The following is a 19,209-nucleotide window of genomic DNA, read 5'->3' as shown; positions in this document are numbered from 1 at the left end:
TAACAACAATTTTTCATCGTAAATAAAAAATACTAATTAGATAACGGGTCTTTATCAAAAATCAAAAATATGTAAAATAGGGAATATAAACTTTTTTAAATTTGAAAATTTATGTTTTTCAAATTTACTTAAAAAAATACATACGATTCTGCAGCCTGGTTCCTAGATTCTGCCGGCTGTCATACGCAACAGAATTGGTCTGAGGAAAAAGGAAACCCCGCTCCGTGGAGACCCAAGAACCGCCAGGTGGCTAATCCTTATTCCTTCACGACTACCCGTATATTTAGCTTTAGTTTAATACTAGTTGAAAATCCGCGCGTTGCGGCGGCCTATAAAAATTATATTAATTATTTAATATTAATATTTGTAGAATAAAATAATTTTGTGGTTGTCTGATAAAAAGTATATTAATGATTCAAAATTAATATTTGTAGGATAAAATAAATTTTATATTATAAAAATCTTGATGTAATACTAATAATAATATATAAATTGCAAAATTGGAACATAATTCATGGTGAAAAATGAAAATAAATTTATACATGTAATTAACAATTTAAAGTACGACGAATCTTAATTTTATTTGTGTTTTTTTAAAATAAATCATGTTCATATATCGTCACCTTCCTCCAATTTTTTTGGATTGATCGCCACAAAAAATCTAACTTAAATCCGTGAGATAGTGGTCTATAACTACCCTTGCTTGTAAGGATCTTTATTTTTAATACTCCATAAACAGCCTTCACTTAAAAGGTGCTTGAACGGAGCAAACAGATAATGCATGAATATTTTTTCCTGTATACAAAGTAAATCTTATAAAAATTAACAACAACAAACATGTCCGATGAACAAAACAAATATTATAAAAGAATAACCAACAAACATACATCACTAATAGTTAATTTTTTTACATCATCCATCAATATCATGTCAAGACTATATTCCTTTCCCATGTTTGGATTTGTCGACTCCCACATAGCGGTCGATAACTACCTTTGCTTGCAACAACCTTTATTTTTTTAATACTGTATAAACAACCTTCACTTATCGTGCCTTCACTTAAAAGTTGCTTGAACGGAGCAAACATATAATGCATGAATAATTTTTTCCTGTATAAAAAGTAAATCTTATAAAAATTAACAACAACAAACATGTCCGATGAAGAAAACAAATATTATAAAAGAATAACCAACAAACATACATCACTAATAGTTAATTTTTTGATATCATCCATTAATATAATGTCAAGACTATATTCTTTTTCCATGTTTGGATTTGTCAACTCCCACATAGCGATCAATAACTACCTTTGCTTGCAACAACCTTTTATTTTTTTAATACTGTATAAACAACCTTCACTTATCGTTGCAGAATAACAACACCATCGAGTAATAAATCGAGGAAGAGAACTATCACCGGGGAGGTAGGGTTGTGGTATTGAGAGAGAAGAAGTTTTGTTTAGATGATCCAAAACCATACAATCTGTAGGGGTATTTATGGGTGCCAAAGACACTTGTGTGCTACTATTTCCCATAATTAAATAATTTGAAACAAAATCAGATTAAATTTTTCAAGCTACTATATTCCATAAATAATCTGAAACTTGCTTTTAATATATCCAAAACTGAAAAAGGCAGTTCTAATTTTTGATATTTTTCATCCAAAAATTCCAAAAAATTAGAAAAATAGAATGGAGCGATGTGAGAGGCGCCACATACACGTCCCTCGCTTCTCCTTTATATAAGTATATTGATTGTTGAGCCAGATATTAGTAACAGTTTTTTTATTTAAAAACATGTGAAAACTGTGCAATAAATTTTTAAAAAAAAAATTCAACAACAAAGCTAGGTCTTCATGTTTATGGAAAAAGCTGTTTTCCTGCTTTTGCGAATGTTTATTATAGATTGCATTATTATACCTTGCCAAAAATATTAAATTTTTACAAAAAAATATTGCCACACAGTTATCTAAAATCTACAATAACATTGTTTTTTAGCAATACTTTTTCGGGTTAATTATCAAATGGATCACTTATTCTAACTCAATGTATCATCTGCATCATTGCGAAATTTATGGTCTCACTTAGATCACTCAACACACTAATGGTTGCATTCCGTTAAATCAAATTAAAAAAACTAACAGGAGCAGCTGAGGTGGAAAAGTAATTGCTACTTCTGCTGACTGTATATTCCACTTCACTTTATTCCCAGTAAACATCACTTCATTGCCCTGTAAACATAAGTGTGTGTAGTGTATTCGGGATTTTAGACCTTTACGTGAACTAAAAACTTAATACTACTTTCTAGCTTTATTAATGTAAAATCTTTTGTCACATTTTTTATATTTGACACTCCTCATTGGTTGCTGCGATGGTTGATCACCTTGCTCAGAATCATCATCCTCTTCATCTTAAAAAAGATATCAGCTTCTTTTTGCCAGACAGGACTCGTAGTAATTGCCTCTTCTGGAATAATAACTGGAGACCACCTGACATAACCTATAACAGGGTTATATCTCGTTATACATGACTTGTACGAATTTCTGTTAGTTTATTTTTAGTTTATTTGTTAAGTTTAAACTTATTTACTCTTGCAATCCACGTAAGCGCCATGTCATCTGAACTTAACGGAAAAAGTTAACTTTAACATCTTTTTTAATTTGATTTAACGGCATGCAACTGTAGTCTGTTAAATGGTTTATGTGAGACCAAAAATTTCACAATGATGCGGATTATACATTAGGCTGGAATAAGTGATCTATTTGATAATTAACCCATACTTTTTCTAACAATATAATAATTTTTATCAGCACTTTCAACCAGAACTTGAGAAAGCCTTTGATTCATGAACATATTATTATCAGCCCTGTTATTTCCACTGCAGTGACGGAAAACTCCGCAAGAAAATCTAGACTAGCGCTAAGCACGGGACTAGTCTTTTCATTGTTTGCAGGCACATACCTTATTTGCAATCTTTGTGATTAGAATATGTAAGGTTTCCAGAAAATAGTTATTATAGCAAGTGCTTCTGGTTAGTCACAGTACAAATTGCGTCAAGTCAGAACTGTTTTGTAAAGAAATGTTCTGTTATAGGCAAATGAGGATCACATGTGAAACAAACAAAGAACGCAGAAAGTACCTTTCTGTAAATGTGGAACTGTGGAGTCCAGATAAACTGATCTTGGCTTCTAGATCTCTCATAACATCTAGTATATGCCAGCCAAGTCGAAGATCCGGCACCTATATGCAGTCTTAAAAAGGAAAAACACTCAACTCTAATAGTCCCCAGCCCCGCGAGGTCATTAAAAGCATCATGTACACAATCATAAATGCAAATCCTAATAGCTGGCAAAAGCCAGTATACATAAAACTGACATTATCATTTCAAAGGGTTGGCATCTACAATTAAAGATTTAATTGTAGCTCTGCGTAAACTTTAATTCAACAAACTTATGCATTCATAGACATTTATACTCAGTAATTCAATTTGTATCCAGGCTCATTAGGGGTTTTTGCTGCTAGACATTGCTTCTTGTCAGCCATTTGGACTGAGTCTCAGGATGGCCAGCAACCAAACACTACTAATCCACCTGATGCAGTTTGCACAAGGCATAGTAGCAATGTTCAGACATCAAGTTCCATCTTCGTTGTCTGAAAGAAGGCAATCTTGTATTTGCTCCCTAGAAGCATGATTGAAAAGAACAATAAGAACTCAACATCACTTCAACTAAATCTTTCAAGAATGCACGGCTAAAAAATACTTCAGATAACAGATATTATATACAAGACGCTGCCAATCATTTTTCCAGACAATATTTCCATCCCAAGTTGTGTCTTCAAAAAGGTTACGATTTAGATGCAACAGATTTTCTCCAGAAAATATATTAAGTTTTAAGGAAAATAACCAAAAAAAAAAGGTTGTGTGTATAACCTTATAGATCTCTGGCTGCGACAGCTACCATCTTTAGCTCGATCAGTTATAGGTTGTGGTAACAGAGAATAGAATTGCTCCATGTGTAATGGTTCTTTGGGGAGTATTTGAAATTGGCAACTGGAACAGCATTTTGGCACAAATGATCCATAACTTGTATGTCCATTTTCAAAAGCCAAGTTAGAGATACTATTCTTATCTAGTGGGCTAGAGCAAAGTGGACAGTAAGATTCTGGGGGAAGAAGTTCGTTAGACTTCAGATTGAATTTCTTCCGCCGCCGTTGAGATGCCAACTGCAAGTTACAGTCATCTGCTTCCTCTGGAATCTTGTTAAAATGAAATGGAGTTAGCTTCCCTGCTGTCCTTACAATTGTGCATTCCCTAGAAGGATTCTCTTCCTGCAATATAGAATTTGTAAATGAAGCTAAACAACGAGACAAAAAGAAGTAGAATGGGAAATTTATAGGTCAATGCCAACAACTTAAGCAAATTATTTCTAAAAAAAGGTTTTGTCACAAAGATAACACTATTAATAAACCGCTTATAGACAATTAAGCAGCCTTTCTACCTGCAGAAGTTTGACGAATGATGAGATCAGGCCATTGATGCCAGCACGAGAACCATTATGCAGCTCCATAGTCTTTAAACTGCCATAATGTAAAACATAAGTTCCACTATGGCAATAATCATTGTTGAGCAAGTTCATGTATATATCTAAAGATAATGAAAAAAACATTCTGATTGCACATCTCCTTCAATCATGCAATAATAAGTTATGAGTCATGTTGTCATACAAATCTTGTTTTCCACCCAATCCTACTCCTATCTATGTCAAATGCAATGTGTTGTAAAACAAGTTTGCAACATGTATAAACTTCTCTACAGGTAAAATATTTCTGATAGAGTATACCACAATAAATTCCGTCCCTACAAGAACTACCAACATAGTATGCATATGATGGCCAGTCAAAGTAGACATATTACAGATCAGCCAACGTGGTTGAACTCAACGACACTATTCATGCATTAATGGCATTAAATTATATTTAAGCCTCAACTTTATTACACTCTCTATTAGAGTAAAGACTTGCTGATTTTCTTCCTTCTGGACCCAAAAGAGGGCCTCAAAGGGTAGAAGCAGGCACAAAATTGACTAAATCAGAACAAATGAAAGAGGTACATATCATCTGACCTTTCTAGTTTACAGAGCATGTTAAGCTCTTGAAGTGTACAATCACGAATGGGAAGGACCACTGGTATCTCCCACCTGGAATCAACATATTGTATATCTGCAGCTAAAGAGTAACCTTGCCCCTGTTGATAAAATAGCAACATTAGCAACCTAATATGCTTCTATCAATGTCATTAAATATGGATGTTGAGCACACATTACACAACCAAAAACCTTTTATTTATTTATATTCATCCCGTTTTTTCCTTCAGTGTCTATTATCCCATTGATCATTTGAGAACTTGATGTACCTTGCTTCTGAGAGAGAAATTTAATCAAGAAGATACATGTAACTTTGATCATATGTGTGATCTGTGAAAAGCGGAAAATGGTGTGAAGCCCTATAGGGCTCCCATAAATATAGATTATTAATTTATCAAAGAGAAGGGCACAAGACAATAACAAACAATTATACAAAGTACAACTTAGATGATTATACAATTCAAAAGCAAATAACATATATCTAGTTCAAGTTACAATGAAATAAATACAATACGAATCAATATACGTAAAAAATATCTTTATATTTCTAATTTAAAGATCACGTGCAACATATATCAACTATAATATACTGTAGAAAATATGAGTACTATCAAGTTTTTATGAAAGAGCAGAATTTGTATGTATATAACATTTGATTGATTTTTTTAATAATATTATAACACGTGGCTTATAAATTAAGACAAAAATCATTTTATAATTATGCACTAATTTTAAATTTGACATAATATATTTATTGAGACATGTCCTACAATTTATTATAACTTTTTATAGCGTACATATCCCTCTGATTTACAAATCACAAAAGCTAATGCATATATATATACATATTAATATGAACCTTAGCATACATAAACCCTGAGACAATCAGTTTGCTGCTCAAAGCTTTATTCTACAAATTTAAAGCAGCAAAACTTTCAATCCCTCTCGCTCATACTACACATCATGAATTAAAAAAACCAAATAGCAAGTATATATACTCTAGTTTTTTATTCTTCCTAAACAAGAATCATCACAACATTGTATCTTTACATTCACCAATACATAATAAGGTGATGATGTCTCTTCATAGCCAGGTGTTAAGGGCTGTACGTAGCTAAGAAGAAAATCATATCTAGTTGGTATATATTAGAAAGAAAGAAAGAAAGAACAACTAAATATATAGAATGAAATCTCTTTAATTATTTACTGATGTCTTTACAGAAAATGGAGACAAACCTTCACCGTTGATGCAATCACGTGACAAGCGAGCCTTGATGTACATGATCCTAGAACAAGCTTCGTGTATCCATTTTCAAGAGCAGTCTGCATAATACCGTTAATAATTATACTACAATATCTTCCATTGTACTACAGTTTTGCACAAACACGATGAAGAGATCCAAACCTTTTGCAATGACATCATGCGCAGCTGAACCATCAAATCCTCTTTTCCAGTTTTATCACTAACAGCATTTAATAACTCATTCAAATTGTCTTTTGCACTGTTAGAATTGGACAAGCAAATGCTTTCAATTGGAATAACATGGAAAGCTTTTGTTGGTGGAGATAGTTCGTCCACGATAAGTTTAATTTCTTCAATTTCTTTGTCCAGTTCATGCGAAGGCAATGTATGAAAGGCACTTTCATCGACAAAAGCAACTCCAACACCAAATACCGGTAACGATCTATCTCTACTTGCATCAAAATTCTTCTGTGATTTAACTTGCATCTCATGAACAAATTGAAGAGCCACCCTAAAAGACACCTAAAATTGTTAAGAAATCAATGTAACAACCAATACCTTCGGCAACGTACTGTGAAATTGTTGTGGTGCTTAGTTCAGACTTTCCACCTCTTAATAAGAGGCAAAAATGTCCAAACAGCCTTCAAGTATTTTTAGTGTATCACACCATAACCTAGCTATCGCTACTCACATCACCTCTTATAATCACTTGAATATAACTATACTGACAATGACAATGATACATTGCTTAAAATTATCTCCTAAACACTCGCAATACGTTCTTCTCCGAACTTAACACTTTAACTAATATAATTATTCTTCACATGTCCTTTTTAATATTATAAGCGTGCCTATATGCACAAATAGAATAAATCTCATACGCATTCCAATCATTTCAATCGCTAGTGTGTTGCATCCGAATCCCTATTTTCACCTATACAATCATCGGTTCTCATTTTAAGTCAGTCAGTGTGGGAGCGGGATTCTATGTACACATTACTGTATATCGTGTGCGCAATAATACAACAAAGCATAAATTAATTCAAACTGAGTAAGAAAACAACCTCGAAGAGGTGCCACCGGAGAACGCGACAAGCACGTTATCGGAGGGAGAGATCATGCCATTAGCCGAGACGGCGAGCTTGAATTTACCGTACAGATTTCCACGGAAGCAGTCAGCGCACAGCTTCATGTTGGTTCCGCCGCTAAATCCGGTGCCGCCGGCGATAATTTCGCTGGATTTGCACTTTAAGCATAGGTTAGTGTTGGAAGAATTAGTGACACTTGGCAACACGCCATTGGTTGAGTCGTTTTCGTCTTTGTAGCAACCGGAGTCGCAGCCTCCCGTGCCGTTACAAGCCATTGTTGTATCTGTTTTCTGGTGGATTGATGCTTGGGGTTTTGTTAGGGTTTTGAATTTAACGGGCTGTTTGGCTGTCAAATCGATGTTTAAAAGTTTATTTGTGTTTTGTTGGGATAAATGATTCCGGAAGGAATGGAATGAAAAATAAACTATTTTGTAGACAATTTTTAAGATGGGCTAGATATCATGATTAAAAAAAAGATGTGCCAGATATCACACCTTTAATTTGAGATGGAATGCTCCATTTTATCTCCTCATTTTCTTCTCAAATCTCATCATAACAATTTTGCACTTCCTCAATTTTTTTCAAAATTTTCTATCACAATTGATAAGAGGTTTTTTTGAGTTCTTTTTTTAGGCGAAAATATGAGACTCAGACCTAATTTGGTCCGATTTAGTGAAATAAAATTTTAAAGTGACCAGAAAATCACTGGCCACTGGCCGGACCCTTAAAAACCTAAAATTAGAATTTTATTTAATATTCCTTTGATTTTCAGTTTTGTTCGATTTAAAATAATTTTAACTTAACACAAAATCAACTCAATTACGGACTGCACAAACTGTTACCCAAAATCATCGATCTTTCGTTTTTTTTTTCCTTTTTCAGGAGCGTTTGCTAAGAGCTATGTGTTTGTTATCGTGTGTACAGTTCTCATTTTGCAATGGTAGAAGCCCAAAGTCGTGTAACTTTTAAGCCCATATGATATATTTGAGTTGAGGTCCAACATGCATTCCGTAATTTTAGAAATAAAATTTAATTTCATAATATTTTTAAATTATTTTTTAAACAAGAGTTTAAACGTCAAATTTTTATTCAAGAAAAAATTTTAAATTTTTTTATGAAACTATACATTATAATAGTTTGGAAATACGTGTCAAAAAATAATATGACATTAACTTTTTACTAAAAATATTAGAGGATTGGAGATGTTATTGGCCCGTGCTACTGTGACTCATTCCTTACCGGGTGGCGGATTCCTAACTTCAATTCCATACCTAACAATCCTTATTCAGTTAATTAATTAGAACTAGATGTGTATATGAAAAAAAATTATATGTAAATTGGAAAAATATTAAATTTGCTAAACGACAATACAGCCTGAATTATCAAATTAGTTACTCCCTCCGTCCCCCTGAGTAGTATACATTGGGGGACGGGGACGCGGCACGGACTTTAATGCTCCTGTAAAGTGTAGTTGTGTAATTTATTTTTAAAATTTTCTTTTTCTGAATTAAAGTTTGGATGTTATATTTTTATTCAGAAAAAGAAAATCTAAAAAAGAAGTTACGGAATTATGTTTTATAAGAGCATTGAAATGCGTGTCGAACGGTTGAAAAGAAACGTATACAATTAAATGGGACAGAGGGAGTAGATTTTACCGTATAGTGTAAAGCCATGAGATAAATAGAGAGAGAGAGGGCAAAGTGAGGGGAGAGGAGTGGGAAAAGAAAGAAAGTAGGGGATGCTTCAAATAAGTGAGACAAGGCATGATAGAAGGAGCATGATGCATGTCTGGTTTGCCAAAAGAGACTTCAATCTTCAATCTTAAAGTCACACAGCTCAGCCCTATGATTGATGTCACCTCTGTTCCTCTCGGGTCCGCTTTCATTTTATTTTCTTATGACTAATTTAGTCTAATCAGATTTCATATGATTCGGTGTTGTTGAGCTGGTGACCAGATAAATATAAGAATCGACTTGGAGCATGAGTTATATTCGAAAATGAAAATGAATGATACGAGAATAAATTCTAACATCACCTGAAGAAATGAAATGAGAAAGAATTTTTTTCTTCCTATACTAGACTCATTAAACATGAATTAGATATCCTGACAAAAAAAAAAACATGAATTAGATATATTTTCTTATTTAGATTATCTATTGTTCAATAAATTTAATCAATTTAAAATATCAGTTTAGCTATTAATTTTATATATCTTTTTGACTATTAGCTTGATATTAAATATTTATATAACTATATAAATGAAAATGATACAAACATAATACGATAAATATAATCCCGGTACCATGCTTCTTTTATTACTAGTCTTCCCCCTCCATGTATCCATAAACTATACCATAAAAGCAGAGGCGGATCTTAGAAGGGGCAAGAGGGGGCAACTGACCCTCCTTAATTTTTATTTTTTTAATATTATACATATTTTTAGGTTGTAAAATTGAAATTGACCCCCCTTAATTTTTTTGTGACCCCTTTTATTTTTTTTACAAAAAAATTGACCCCCCCTAACTTTATAGTCAGATCCGCCACCGATAAAAGCTCTCTCTTTTATTTCAATTTTCAGGCAAATCTAGTAATGATTAAACATTTATGACCAACACTTGTTACAACTTGATATTTTTCCTTAAGATCCACTAACTTCAATTATACTGCTCAAAAAATTGTTTTAAAATGTGTTAAGTTTGAATTTTAAATACTAAACACAATTACATGCTCATTTATTTGACTCGTACATTTATATATTTTTAAACAGAATAATCAATATACTTATATAAAGGAGAAGCGAGGGGCGTGTAGGTGGCGCCTCTCACATCGCTCCGTTTTATTTTTCTAATTTTCTGGAATTTTTGGATGAAAAATATTAAAAATTAGAACTACCTTTTTTAGTTTCGGGTATATTAGAAGCAAGTCTCAGAATCTGATTTTGTTTCAATTTTGTTTCAGATTATTTATGGAATATAGTATCTTGAAAGTTTTAATCTGATTTTGTTTCAGATTATTCAATTATGGGAAAGACAGATTATTTATGGAATATAGTAGCTTGAAAATTTTAATCTGATTTTGTTCAGATTATTTAATTATGGGAAAGAGTAGCAAACAAGTCTCTCTCCACCTATAAATACCCGTATAGATCGTAGTATTTTGGATCATCAAAACACAACCTCCTCTCTCAATACCACAAATCTACCCGATAGTTCTCTTACTCGATTTTTAAAGGAGAAGCGAGGGGCGTGTAAGTGGTGCCTCTCACATCGCTCCGTTTTATTTTTTAATTTTCTGAAATTTTTGGATGAAAAATATCAAAAATTAGAAATACCTTTCTCTTGCTCGATTTTTAACTCGGAGGTGTCGTTATTCTGCAACGATAAGTGAAGGCTGTTACAGTAAAGGTTGTTGCAAGCAAATGTAGTTATAGACCGTTATATTGGAGTCGACAAATCCAAACACGGGAAAAGAATATAGTCTTGACAGGATATCGATGGTTGATGTCAATAAATTAACTATTAATGATGTATGTTTGTTGGTTATTCTTTTATAATATTTGTTTTGTTCATCGGACATGTTTGTTGTTGTTAATTTTTATATTATTTACTTTGTATACATGAAAAAATTATTCATGCATTATATGTTTGCTCCGTTCAAGCAACTTTTAAGAGGGTAGTTATATTTAAGTTAAATGTTTTTGGGCACAATCAATCTAAAAAAATTAGAGGAAGGTGACAATGTAAGAACATGATTACTTTTCCAAAAAAAATAAAATTTTAAGATTCATCACGCTTTAAATTGTTATTTACGTGTATAAATTTATTGTCATTTTTTCACCATGAATTATAGTCCAATTTTGCAATTTTATATATAATATTAGTATTTGAATTACATCAAGATTTTTATAATATAAATTTATTTAATCGTACAAATATTAACTTGAAACATTAATATACTTTTTATAGACAGTAATAAAATTATTTTATTCTATAAATATTAATATTAGATCATTAATATAATTTTTATAAGCCGCCGCAACGCGCGGATTCTCAACTAGTTTACATATATAAAAAAATGGAGCCTGTCACCAAAACATGCCCTTGCCGGCCTTCTGTGGACGATGCCAAGAGGCCCACCAGGCCACACCCTCCAGTTATTCAAATCATGGGTCCCCTTTGGCCCACCAGCTTCTCTGTAGATTTCGTTTGTAATTTGTACAAATTGTAAGTTGATTGTTCCTGTGGAAGAAGAGTTGGAGCGTCTCCGCTTAAACTCCTGTCCTAACTCCTAAAGTTTAATGAAACATATTTATTAGTGATAAATTAAAAATAAATTTAAAATTAGAAATAAGTCATAATTCATAAGTGAATTACGGTTAGAAATTAATTTGAGATATTTAGGCTTCTTACGCCTTTTAAATGAGTACCTGTTAACTAAAACCAATAATTAATTTGAAATATTTATGGGTCATTTGGGCAAATTTAAAAAAAAAAATGCTTTTTGATTAAGTAAACAAGCGGATTAGAAGTGAGAAATAAATTAAGACTTATAAGTGATTAAATTTTTTAGAAAAGAACTAGAAGTCTTCACACAAAATTTAGCATTCTCGATTTTTTATAAGTACTCGTGACCTTTTAAACAAACGAGTTAAGAAATGTAAAAGTCGTTTCTTGATAAAAGAAGGCCATAAACTTTGTTTGTCAAACAATATATGTTGTGATACTTGTCGAGATGAGCCCCATTTGAATTATTTAATCATGCTCACAAATTTTATATGGATACGTAAGGCTGTAAATTATTTTTTTTTTAATTTTTGTACGTCAAAACATAACGAGAGTATAACAAGGGGTACTTGTTATTGATGCGCTTTGCTAAATGCACTCGGCATGATGATTAAACTGACTAACTAATCTCTAATGGCAGATATAATTGACTAATGACTTCACTTTGTAAATTTAATCATTCTCATTCATAGCTTTATCAACTCTCTCAAGTGATTCTTGCTTGTGATAATTCCAGCTTCTTTTTAAGGTGCTGCGGCTACTCAATGCACTTGTAAGAGCATCCTCATTCCATTCCCCAAAGTCAACCCCAACCTCATAATTTAAAGAAATCTACTAACTTTTGTCAAAATGTACTCTACATCCGGAACCCCAAAATAGGGTTTGGTTTTGGGGATTAGAAATAAATCCTCATATTTGGGGTTACACTATTCATCCCCCGTACACTATTCATCTTCCATTTCATTATCATTTCATTATCATTTCATTATTATTTTATTAATTTCATGTGTTATCTTATACTTTTATGGGGAATAGGGATTGAATATGGGGAATGGGATGGAAGAAATTTTTAAAAATTTGTAAAATTTTTTGAGGGATTACTATTTTTAGTAAGTTTTTGGGGTTGGGGATTGGGGGCCGGATGTGAATGCTCTAACCTTTTAAAATTTAACTGAAATATTTTTAAGTCGCAGTCACGCACATTCATCATGGCCGTTCATCTAAAATTTGGATATTATATTATTACGATATTATATGTCCGTTCATCTAATATTTTAAAATTTTAATTTAAATTGATAATTAAACTTACTCGTCCAATCTCTTTCTATGATTTTTTTTTTTGATAAGCCATTAAATAGAATTAAACAAAAACATTACAGGCTTCCTCTCCATGCAAGACCTAAGAGAACCAATCTGAAGAACTGAAACCTAACATCAACTACTGCTAAAAAGAGCATCGATCTCTTTTTATATTTTTGTTTGATAGTATTTTAAAATTTGTTTTGAATTCTATCACAAATTCAACATAATATTGTAAGTTATTTATAATTTAGCGTCAACTTCTTTCAGAAATAATAACGATTCACCGCCAACCCTAACAATAATTTGATTTGATTATAAATGTTTTATGATTTACTATATCAACATTGAGTTAGACAGGGTATTATAATAATCTCTAATACATAAAATAAACATGAAAAATTATACTAAAAAATGGAAATATTGAATCATTTGATCGAAAATCATTAGATTTTAGTATATTATAATCAGAAGCAAAACGGAATTTCTACCATGACAACTCCAAGGAAGAATCGAAAAGCTCTACCTCCTTTTTTTAATGAAAAGAATTATCTTTTTTTTTTTCTATCTAAAGGATCATAAAAAAAAAAAATAGATCCGAATATCGTGCAAAATGATTTAGAAGATTCAGAACCAGAAAACATGACTTGTTGATGCTAATGCATGGAGAAAAAGGCAGGGAATGTGGATAATAGAAAGTAGAGAGGCTAAAGTTGAATGGGGAAGAATATATAAGATTTTGTAGTAATTGTGGTGAATTGTTTAATTTAATTATTTATGAAGGAATAAAAAAAAGGGAGACCATGGGGTCTTTTCTCGTACACAAAGAACACAGTAGTATGTTTCTTTAAAGAAATGGTAGTGGGTGAGTACTTGATATAAAAGCCGACCTCTAGGCCCCTCCCTACTCAATTATGATGAATTTGGCACCTCTGTTTTGGGCACTACGTACATACACAATTTTTTTTATAAGATGGACTGCAAAATAATAAATAGAATAAATTACCATGAGAAACATATTCGCTAGATTATAACATTTTTCTCCTCCATTGCCATCGTATTGACATTATGATATCTTTTAAATGTAATTTGATGAATTATAGTTAATAATAACTATAATATATTATATTCTTTCAAAGAATATAATATACTTTTCTGCTGGATTTTTCTATATGATAATATATAAATATTTTAAAGATTGAAACGTAGATATTTTTATATAAAACGGGATATAGTTCGTAGGCTATAACCTTGGTCAATTAGAGCTCGATATTAGTTAATTGAATTTGAATTTATACTTAGATGAGTCGAGCCGACCGCTCATTTAACTAATCAAATGAGCTGAAAATTTTATTCGTACATAGATTATATAATAAATGAGACAGGCTTACGAGTCATCGGAGTTGAGTTTAAACAAATCAAGCCGGGTATACTCTCCCCCGCAACTAAATAATATAAAAATTAAATTTTATATCTAATCATATATATATATATATATATATATATATATATATATGTATGTATTTGATAAATAATACTTAAAATTATAAATGTTGAATTATAATGAGTCGAGATTCGAGTTCGAACCAATCTTAGGTAAGTTCGTTTTTATGTCCAAACCACTCCACTTGACTCAAATCACAAGCATAATTTAGAAATGGGCGTCGGCTCAGGTCGTGGTCTGGAAGTCCTAGACCACCACCTGAGCCGACGCCTAGACTGAGAGTGCCATCAGCCCATTACGCACCAATCCCCGAACTAATCCCTAAATCTATCTCTATCCTCGTGCTATCACGCACTAATCTCTAAATCCACTTCCATCCTCGAACGAGAGTTTTCGCTCTCTAATTTCCGCTCCCCATGAGAAATGGGATCGGAGATTCGGAAAATTTCTTAGTTTTTAAAAAATATTATAATATATTTAATAATATAATTTTCAATTAAAATTATATTAATTAGTTACTGTATATAACATTTCTTTACTTTTATAACATTTTGAGTATTAATCCAAATTTAATATTTATTGTTACATTTTAGAAACATGGATTGAAACTAATTAATTAATCTATCGATTAAGATTTATCAAATAGTATCTGAGATTTTTTTGATAAATCGAGAATTTTTAATTAAATAGAAGTGTAATCCGTAAGTTGATAAAAAAATTAAAATTTTAATTAAAAATTAATCACATTTTTTTAAATAATAAAAAAAATGGTTAAAATACTTGCTAATAAATGGTTTTAGAACTTTTAACCAAAAGTTGGGTTGAAAATGTGATTGCCAAAATTAAATTAACAAAAACAAATGAATAGTTAAAATATAAAGAATCCAAGGCCTTGTACAGTCCAAGAATTTCACTAGTGATTACATAAACTACACTGTTCGTTTCTCGTGAACAAACAAGCACTGTCACACACACACACACTCAACTCCATTACACACACTCACTCACTTTACTCAGTTTGCTTTCATCAAAAGAACAAGAAATAAAACATCTCTTACTTGAACTTTGTACTTGTTTTTTTACCTCTTCTTCTCTTTGTTTACTTCATGTGTGAACCTACTAGAGTCTGTGTGTGTAATATAAAGAAAAAAGAGTCATCTTTTCTACCAGTTGGTGCCCAGATTTTCATGGGACTGTTGTTCTTTTGTACACTTGTTTATTCTGGTAGCTCATTTCTTGAGTTTTGACCCATCAAAGAGTACTAAGCAAGGCCCAACTTTCTCCCCAAATCAAGGCTTGGTTTTTCTGTGTTTGATACATTTTCAAGAATTAAGGAGAGGGAGAGAGGGGGGGGAGAGAGAGGGAGAGGGAGAGAGAGTGGGGGAGAGAGAGAGAGTAATTAAGGGGAACCCATATGGATTTGTTTATAGTTATGCTAATAGGTTTGCTATCAATGTCATGTGTGGTTTCACAAGATGATGAGACCACATTGATTGCAATTAGTAAAGAGTTGGGTGTGTCTAAGTGGGGTTTGAAGAGCTCAGAGAATCACTGTTCTTGGCCTGGCATTGGCTGTGGCTTGAACAATTCTAAAGTGGAAAGGCTTGATCTTTCTCATCAAGGGCTTCAAGGTAATGTCTCTATAATCTTTGAGCTTAAAGACTTAAAGTGGCTTGACCTTTCTTATAATAACTTTCATGGGTTAGTTCCATTAAAAATTGGATTTTTGTCTGAGCTTGAGTTTCTTGATTTGTCTTTTAACAAGTTTGAAAGTTCAGTTCCTAAAGAGTTGGGTAGGCTTAGAAATCTCAAGTCTTTGAATCTTTCTAATAATTTGCTTACTGGAGATATTCCTGATGAGCTCGAGGGGCTAGAGCAGTTGCATGATTTGCAGTTGTTTATTAATAAGTTTACTGGTTCTATACCTGATTGGGTGGGAAATTTGACCAATCTTAGAGTTTTTACTGCTTATGAGAATCAGTTTGTTGGTCAAATTCCAGAAAGATTAGGTTCTGTTTCGGGACTTGCTGTGTTGAACCTTCACTCCAACCAGCTTGAAGGGCCTATACCTAAGAGTATTTTTGTTATGGAAAAACTTGAAATATTGGTTCTCACACAAAACAAGTTGACTGGTAATATTCCTGAATTGATAGGCAACTGCAAAGACCTGTCTAGTATTAGGATCGGAAACAATCTATTAATTGGGAGCATCCCCACATCAGTCGGAAACATTAGTGGCTTGACGTACTTTGAAGCAGATAACAACAATTTGTCCGGGGAGATTGTCCCAGAATTTTCTCAATGCTCTAATCTCACTCTTTTAAATTTAGCTTCAAATGGGCTTACTGGAAGAATTCCTCCAGAGTTAGGAGGGCTTACTAATCTGCAGGAATTGATTGTTTCCGGAAATAGTTTGTTTGGAGAGATTCCTGCATCAATTCTCAGGTCAAAGAATCTTAACAAGCTTGACCTGAGCAGCAATAAATTCAATGGCACTATACCGGACGATATTTGCAACTCATCAAGATTGCAGTACCTGCTGTTGAGTCAGAATTTTATACGAGGGGAGATACCTCACGAGATAGGTAATTGTACCAAACTGCTTGAACTGCAGCTTGGTGGTAATTATCTCAGTGGAAACATTCCTCCGGAGATCGGTCATATCAAGAACCTGCAGATAGCAATGAATTTGAGTTTCAATCATCTCCGAGGTCAGTTGCCTCCTGATTTGGGTAGACTCGATAAGCTGGTTTCATTAGATGTCTCAAATAACCAACTTTCAGGCAGTATACCCACGCTGCTCAGGGGCATGATAAGTTTGATTGAAGTCAATTTCTCGAACAATCAATTCAGTGGTCCAATACCTACGTTTGTGCCATTTCAAAAAAGCGCCAGTTCAAGCTTTTTCGGCAATAAGGGGCTTTGTGGTGAACCACTAAATTCTCAATGTAGCAATTCAAATGGCGCTGACCACCAGAGCTACTACCATCATAGTGTTTCTTACAGGATTGTTTTAACCGTTATTGGTTCAGGTTTGGCAGTTTTTGTATCAGTGAGCGTTGTTGTTATGCTGTTTATGATGAGGGAGAGACAAGAAAAGGCAGCCAAAGATGCAGGAATTTCTGATGATATAGTTAAAAATCCACCACTGATTTTAGCAGGACAAATTTTTGTTGAAAATCTCCAACAAGCGATAGATTTTGATGCTGTTGTGAAAGCAACCATGAAAGAAGAAAATAAGCTCAGCAGTGGGACATTCAGCACCATTTATAAGGCAGACATGCCTTCTGGGATAACTTTATCAGTCAAGAGACTAAATTCTGTGGATAGGACAATAATTCAATATCAGAACAAAATGATCAGAGAGCTTGAAAGGTTAAGTCGTCTTGTTCATGATAATTTAATTAGACCCATTGGTTATGTGATCTATGAAGATGTAGCTCTTCTATTGCACGAGTACTTTCCCAATGGGACATTGACTCGGTATCTTCATGATTCATCAAAGCAACCAGAGTATAAACCAGATTGGCCAACAAGACTACAAATTGCCACTGGAGTGGCTGAGGGGTTAGCCTTCCTTCATCATGTGGCAGTTATTCACCTAGATATCTCCTCAGGTAATGTACTTCTAGATTCCAGCTTGAAGGCATTGGTTGGTGAGGTTGAAATATCAAAGCTCTTAGACCCTTCAAGAGGTACTGCAAGTATTAGTGCTGTTGCAGGTTCATTTGGCTATATCCCTCCAGGTATTTATAATTCAGACCTTGTAATTAAACCTGCTTCATGGTGCTTTTTGCATCTGAAATTTTCAATTTCCACTATTTAATCTTAGTTCTTAATTGCTTTTCAGAATACGCATATACAATGCAAGTAACAGCTCCTGGAAATGTATATAGCTATGGAGTGATATTGCTTGAGATTCTTACGACCCGACTACCAGTTGATGAGGAATTCGGTGATGGTATGGATTTGGTGAAGTGGGTTCAAAGTGCAGCAGCAAGAGGGGAGACTCCAGAACAGATACTTGACTCGAGGCTTAGCACTGTTTCATTTGCATGGAGAAAAGAAATGCTTGCAGCCTTGAAGATTGCTCTACTCTGTACCGACAGCACACCGGCTAAGAGGCCAAAAATGAAAAAGGTGGTTGAACTGCTTAAAGAGGTCACAGAAAACTAAGTGATATTTATGTGCCCAGGTTTGCTTCAAATCATTCTGTCACCCTTCTGGTGGTTGCTTTACGATTCCACATTATCCATAATGCAATTATCCACTTTATACCGTCACCAACATGAGATTGATTGCATATTGTACATTAGGTCAGTAGTTGTATCAGAATATGTGCAAATGGTGTCATGTTATATTTGTTCACACCGAAAACAGATGAAGAATCAAATGGGAAAGAATGAAAACGAGTTCTTCATCAAAGGTTTTTTACTCTTTGTTACTGCTGTTTGTTCTTAGTCTTTGTGTAGCAACTGATCTTGACATTAGCAATAGTAGTTGTTACTTTTCCTAACTTTGCCCAAGCATCAGAGGAAAATAGCATCTATTGTTACCTTTCCTAACTTTGCCCAAGCATCCGAGGAACACATCGGATGATATTGCTTGTTGATCATATATACGACTACGAGCACAAAAACATTTGGGGCGTTTGGATTGTGGGCGGGAATGAGAATGAGGCATAGAGAATAAGTAACCCATGGGATGTGA

The 19,209-nt window shown here is 33.3% G+C and overlaps 2 protein-coding genes across 2 annotated transcripts; one reads left to right on the top strand and one right to left on the bottom strand.

The window, feature by feature from the left end:
- Positions 1-3,250: 3,250 nt before the first annotated feature.
- LOC108211085 (cytoplasmic tRNA 2-thiolation protein 2) lies at positions 3,251-7,855 on the bottom strand. Its single transcript, XM_017382582.2, has 7 exons — positions 7,450-7,855; positions 6,548-6,896; positions 6,379-6,465; positions 5,122-5,243; positions 4,498-4,576; positions 3,930-4,327; positions 3,251-3,678 (listed from the first exon to the last, which is right to left on the bottom strand). The coding sequence occupies exons 1-7, from the start codon at positions 7,746-7,748 to the stop codon at positions 3,630-3,632; spliced, it is 1,383 nt and encodes a 460-aa protein (XP_017238071.1). The 5' UTR covers positions 7,749-7,855; the 3' UTR covers positions 3,251-3,629.
- Positions 7,856-15,409: 7,554 nt separating this feature from the next.
- On the top strand, positions 15,410-18,938 carry LOC108215071 (leucine-rich repeat receptor-like tyrosine-protein kinase PXC3). The gene is made up of 2 exons (XM_017387404.2): positions 15,410-18,245; positions 18,350-18,938. The coding sequence occupies exons 1-2, from the start codon at positions 15,914-15,916 to the stop codon at positions 18,673-18,675; spliced, it is 2,658 nt and encodes an 885-aa protein (XP_017242893.1). The 5' UTR covers positions 15,410-15,913; the 3' UTR covers positions 18,676-18,938.
- Positions 18,939-19,209: the final 271 nt, after the last annotated feature.

This window comes from Daucus carota, chromosome 3 (assembly GCF_001625215.2).
Source record: "Daucus carota subsp. sativus chromosome 3, DH1 v3.0, whole genome shotgun sequence".
NCBI classification, from domain to species: domain Eukaryota; kingdom Viridiplantae; phylum Streptophyta; class Magnoliopsida; order Apiales; family Apiaceae; genus Daucus; species Daucus carota.
This window is presented reverse-complemented; position numbering and strand designations above follow the sequence as displayed.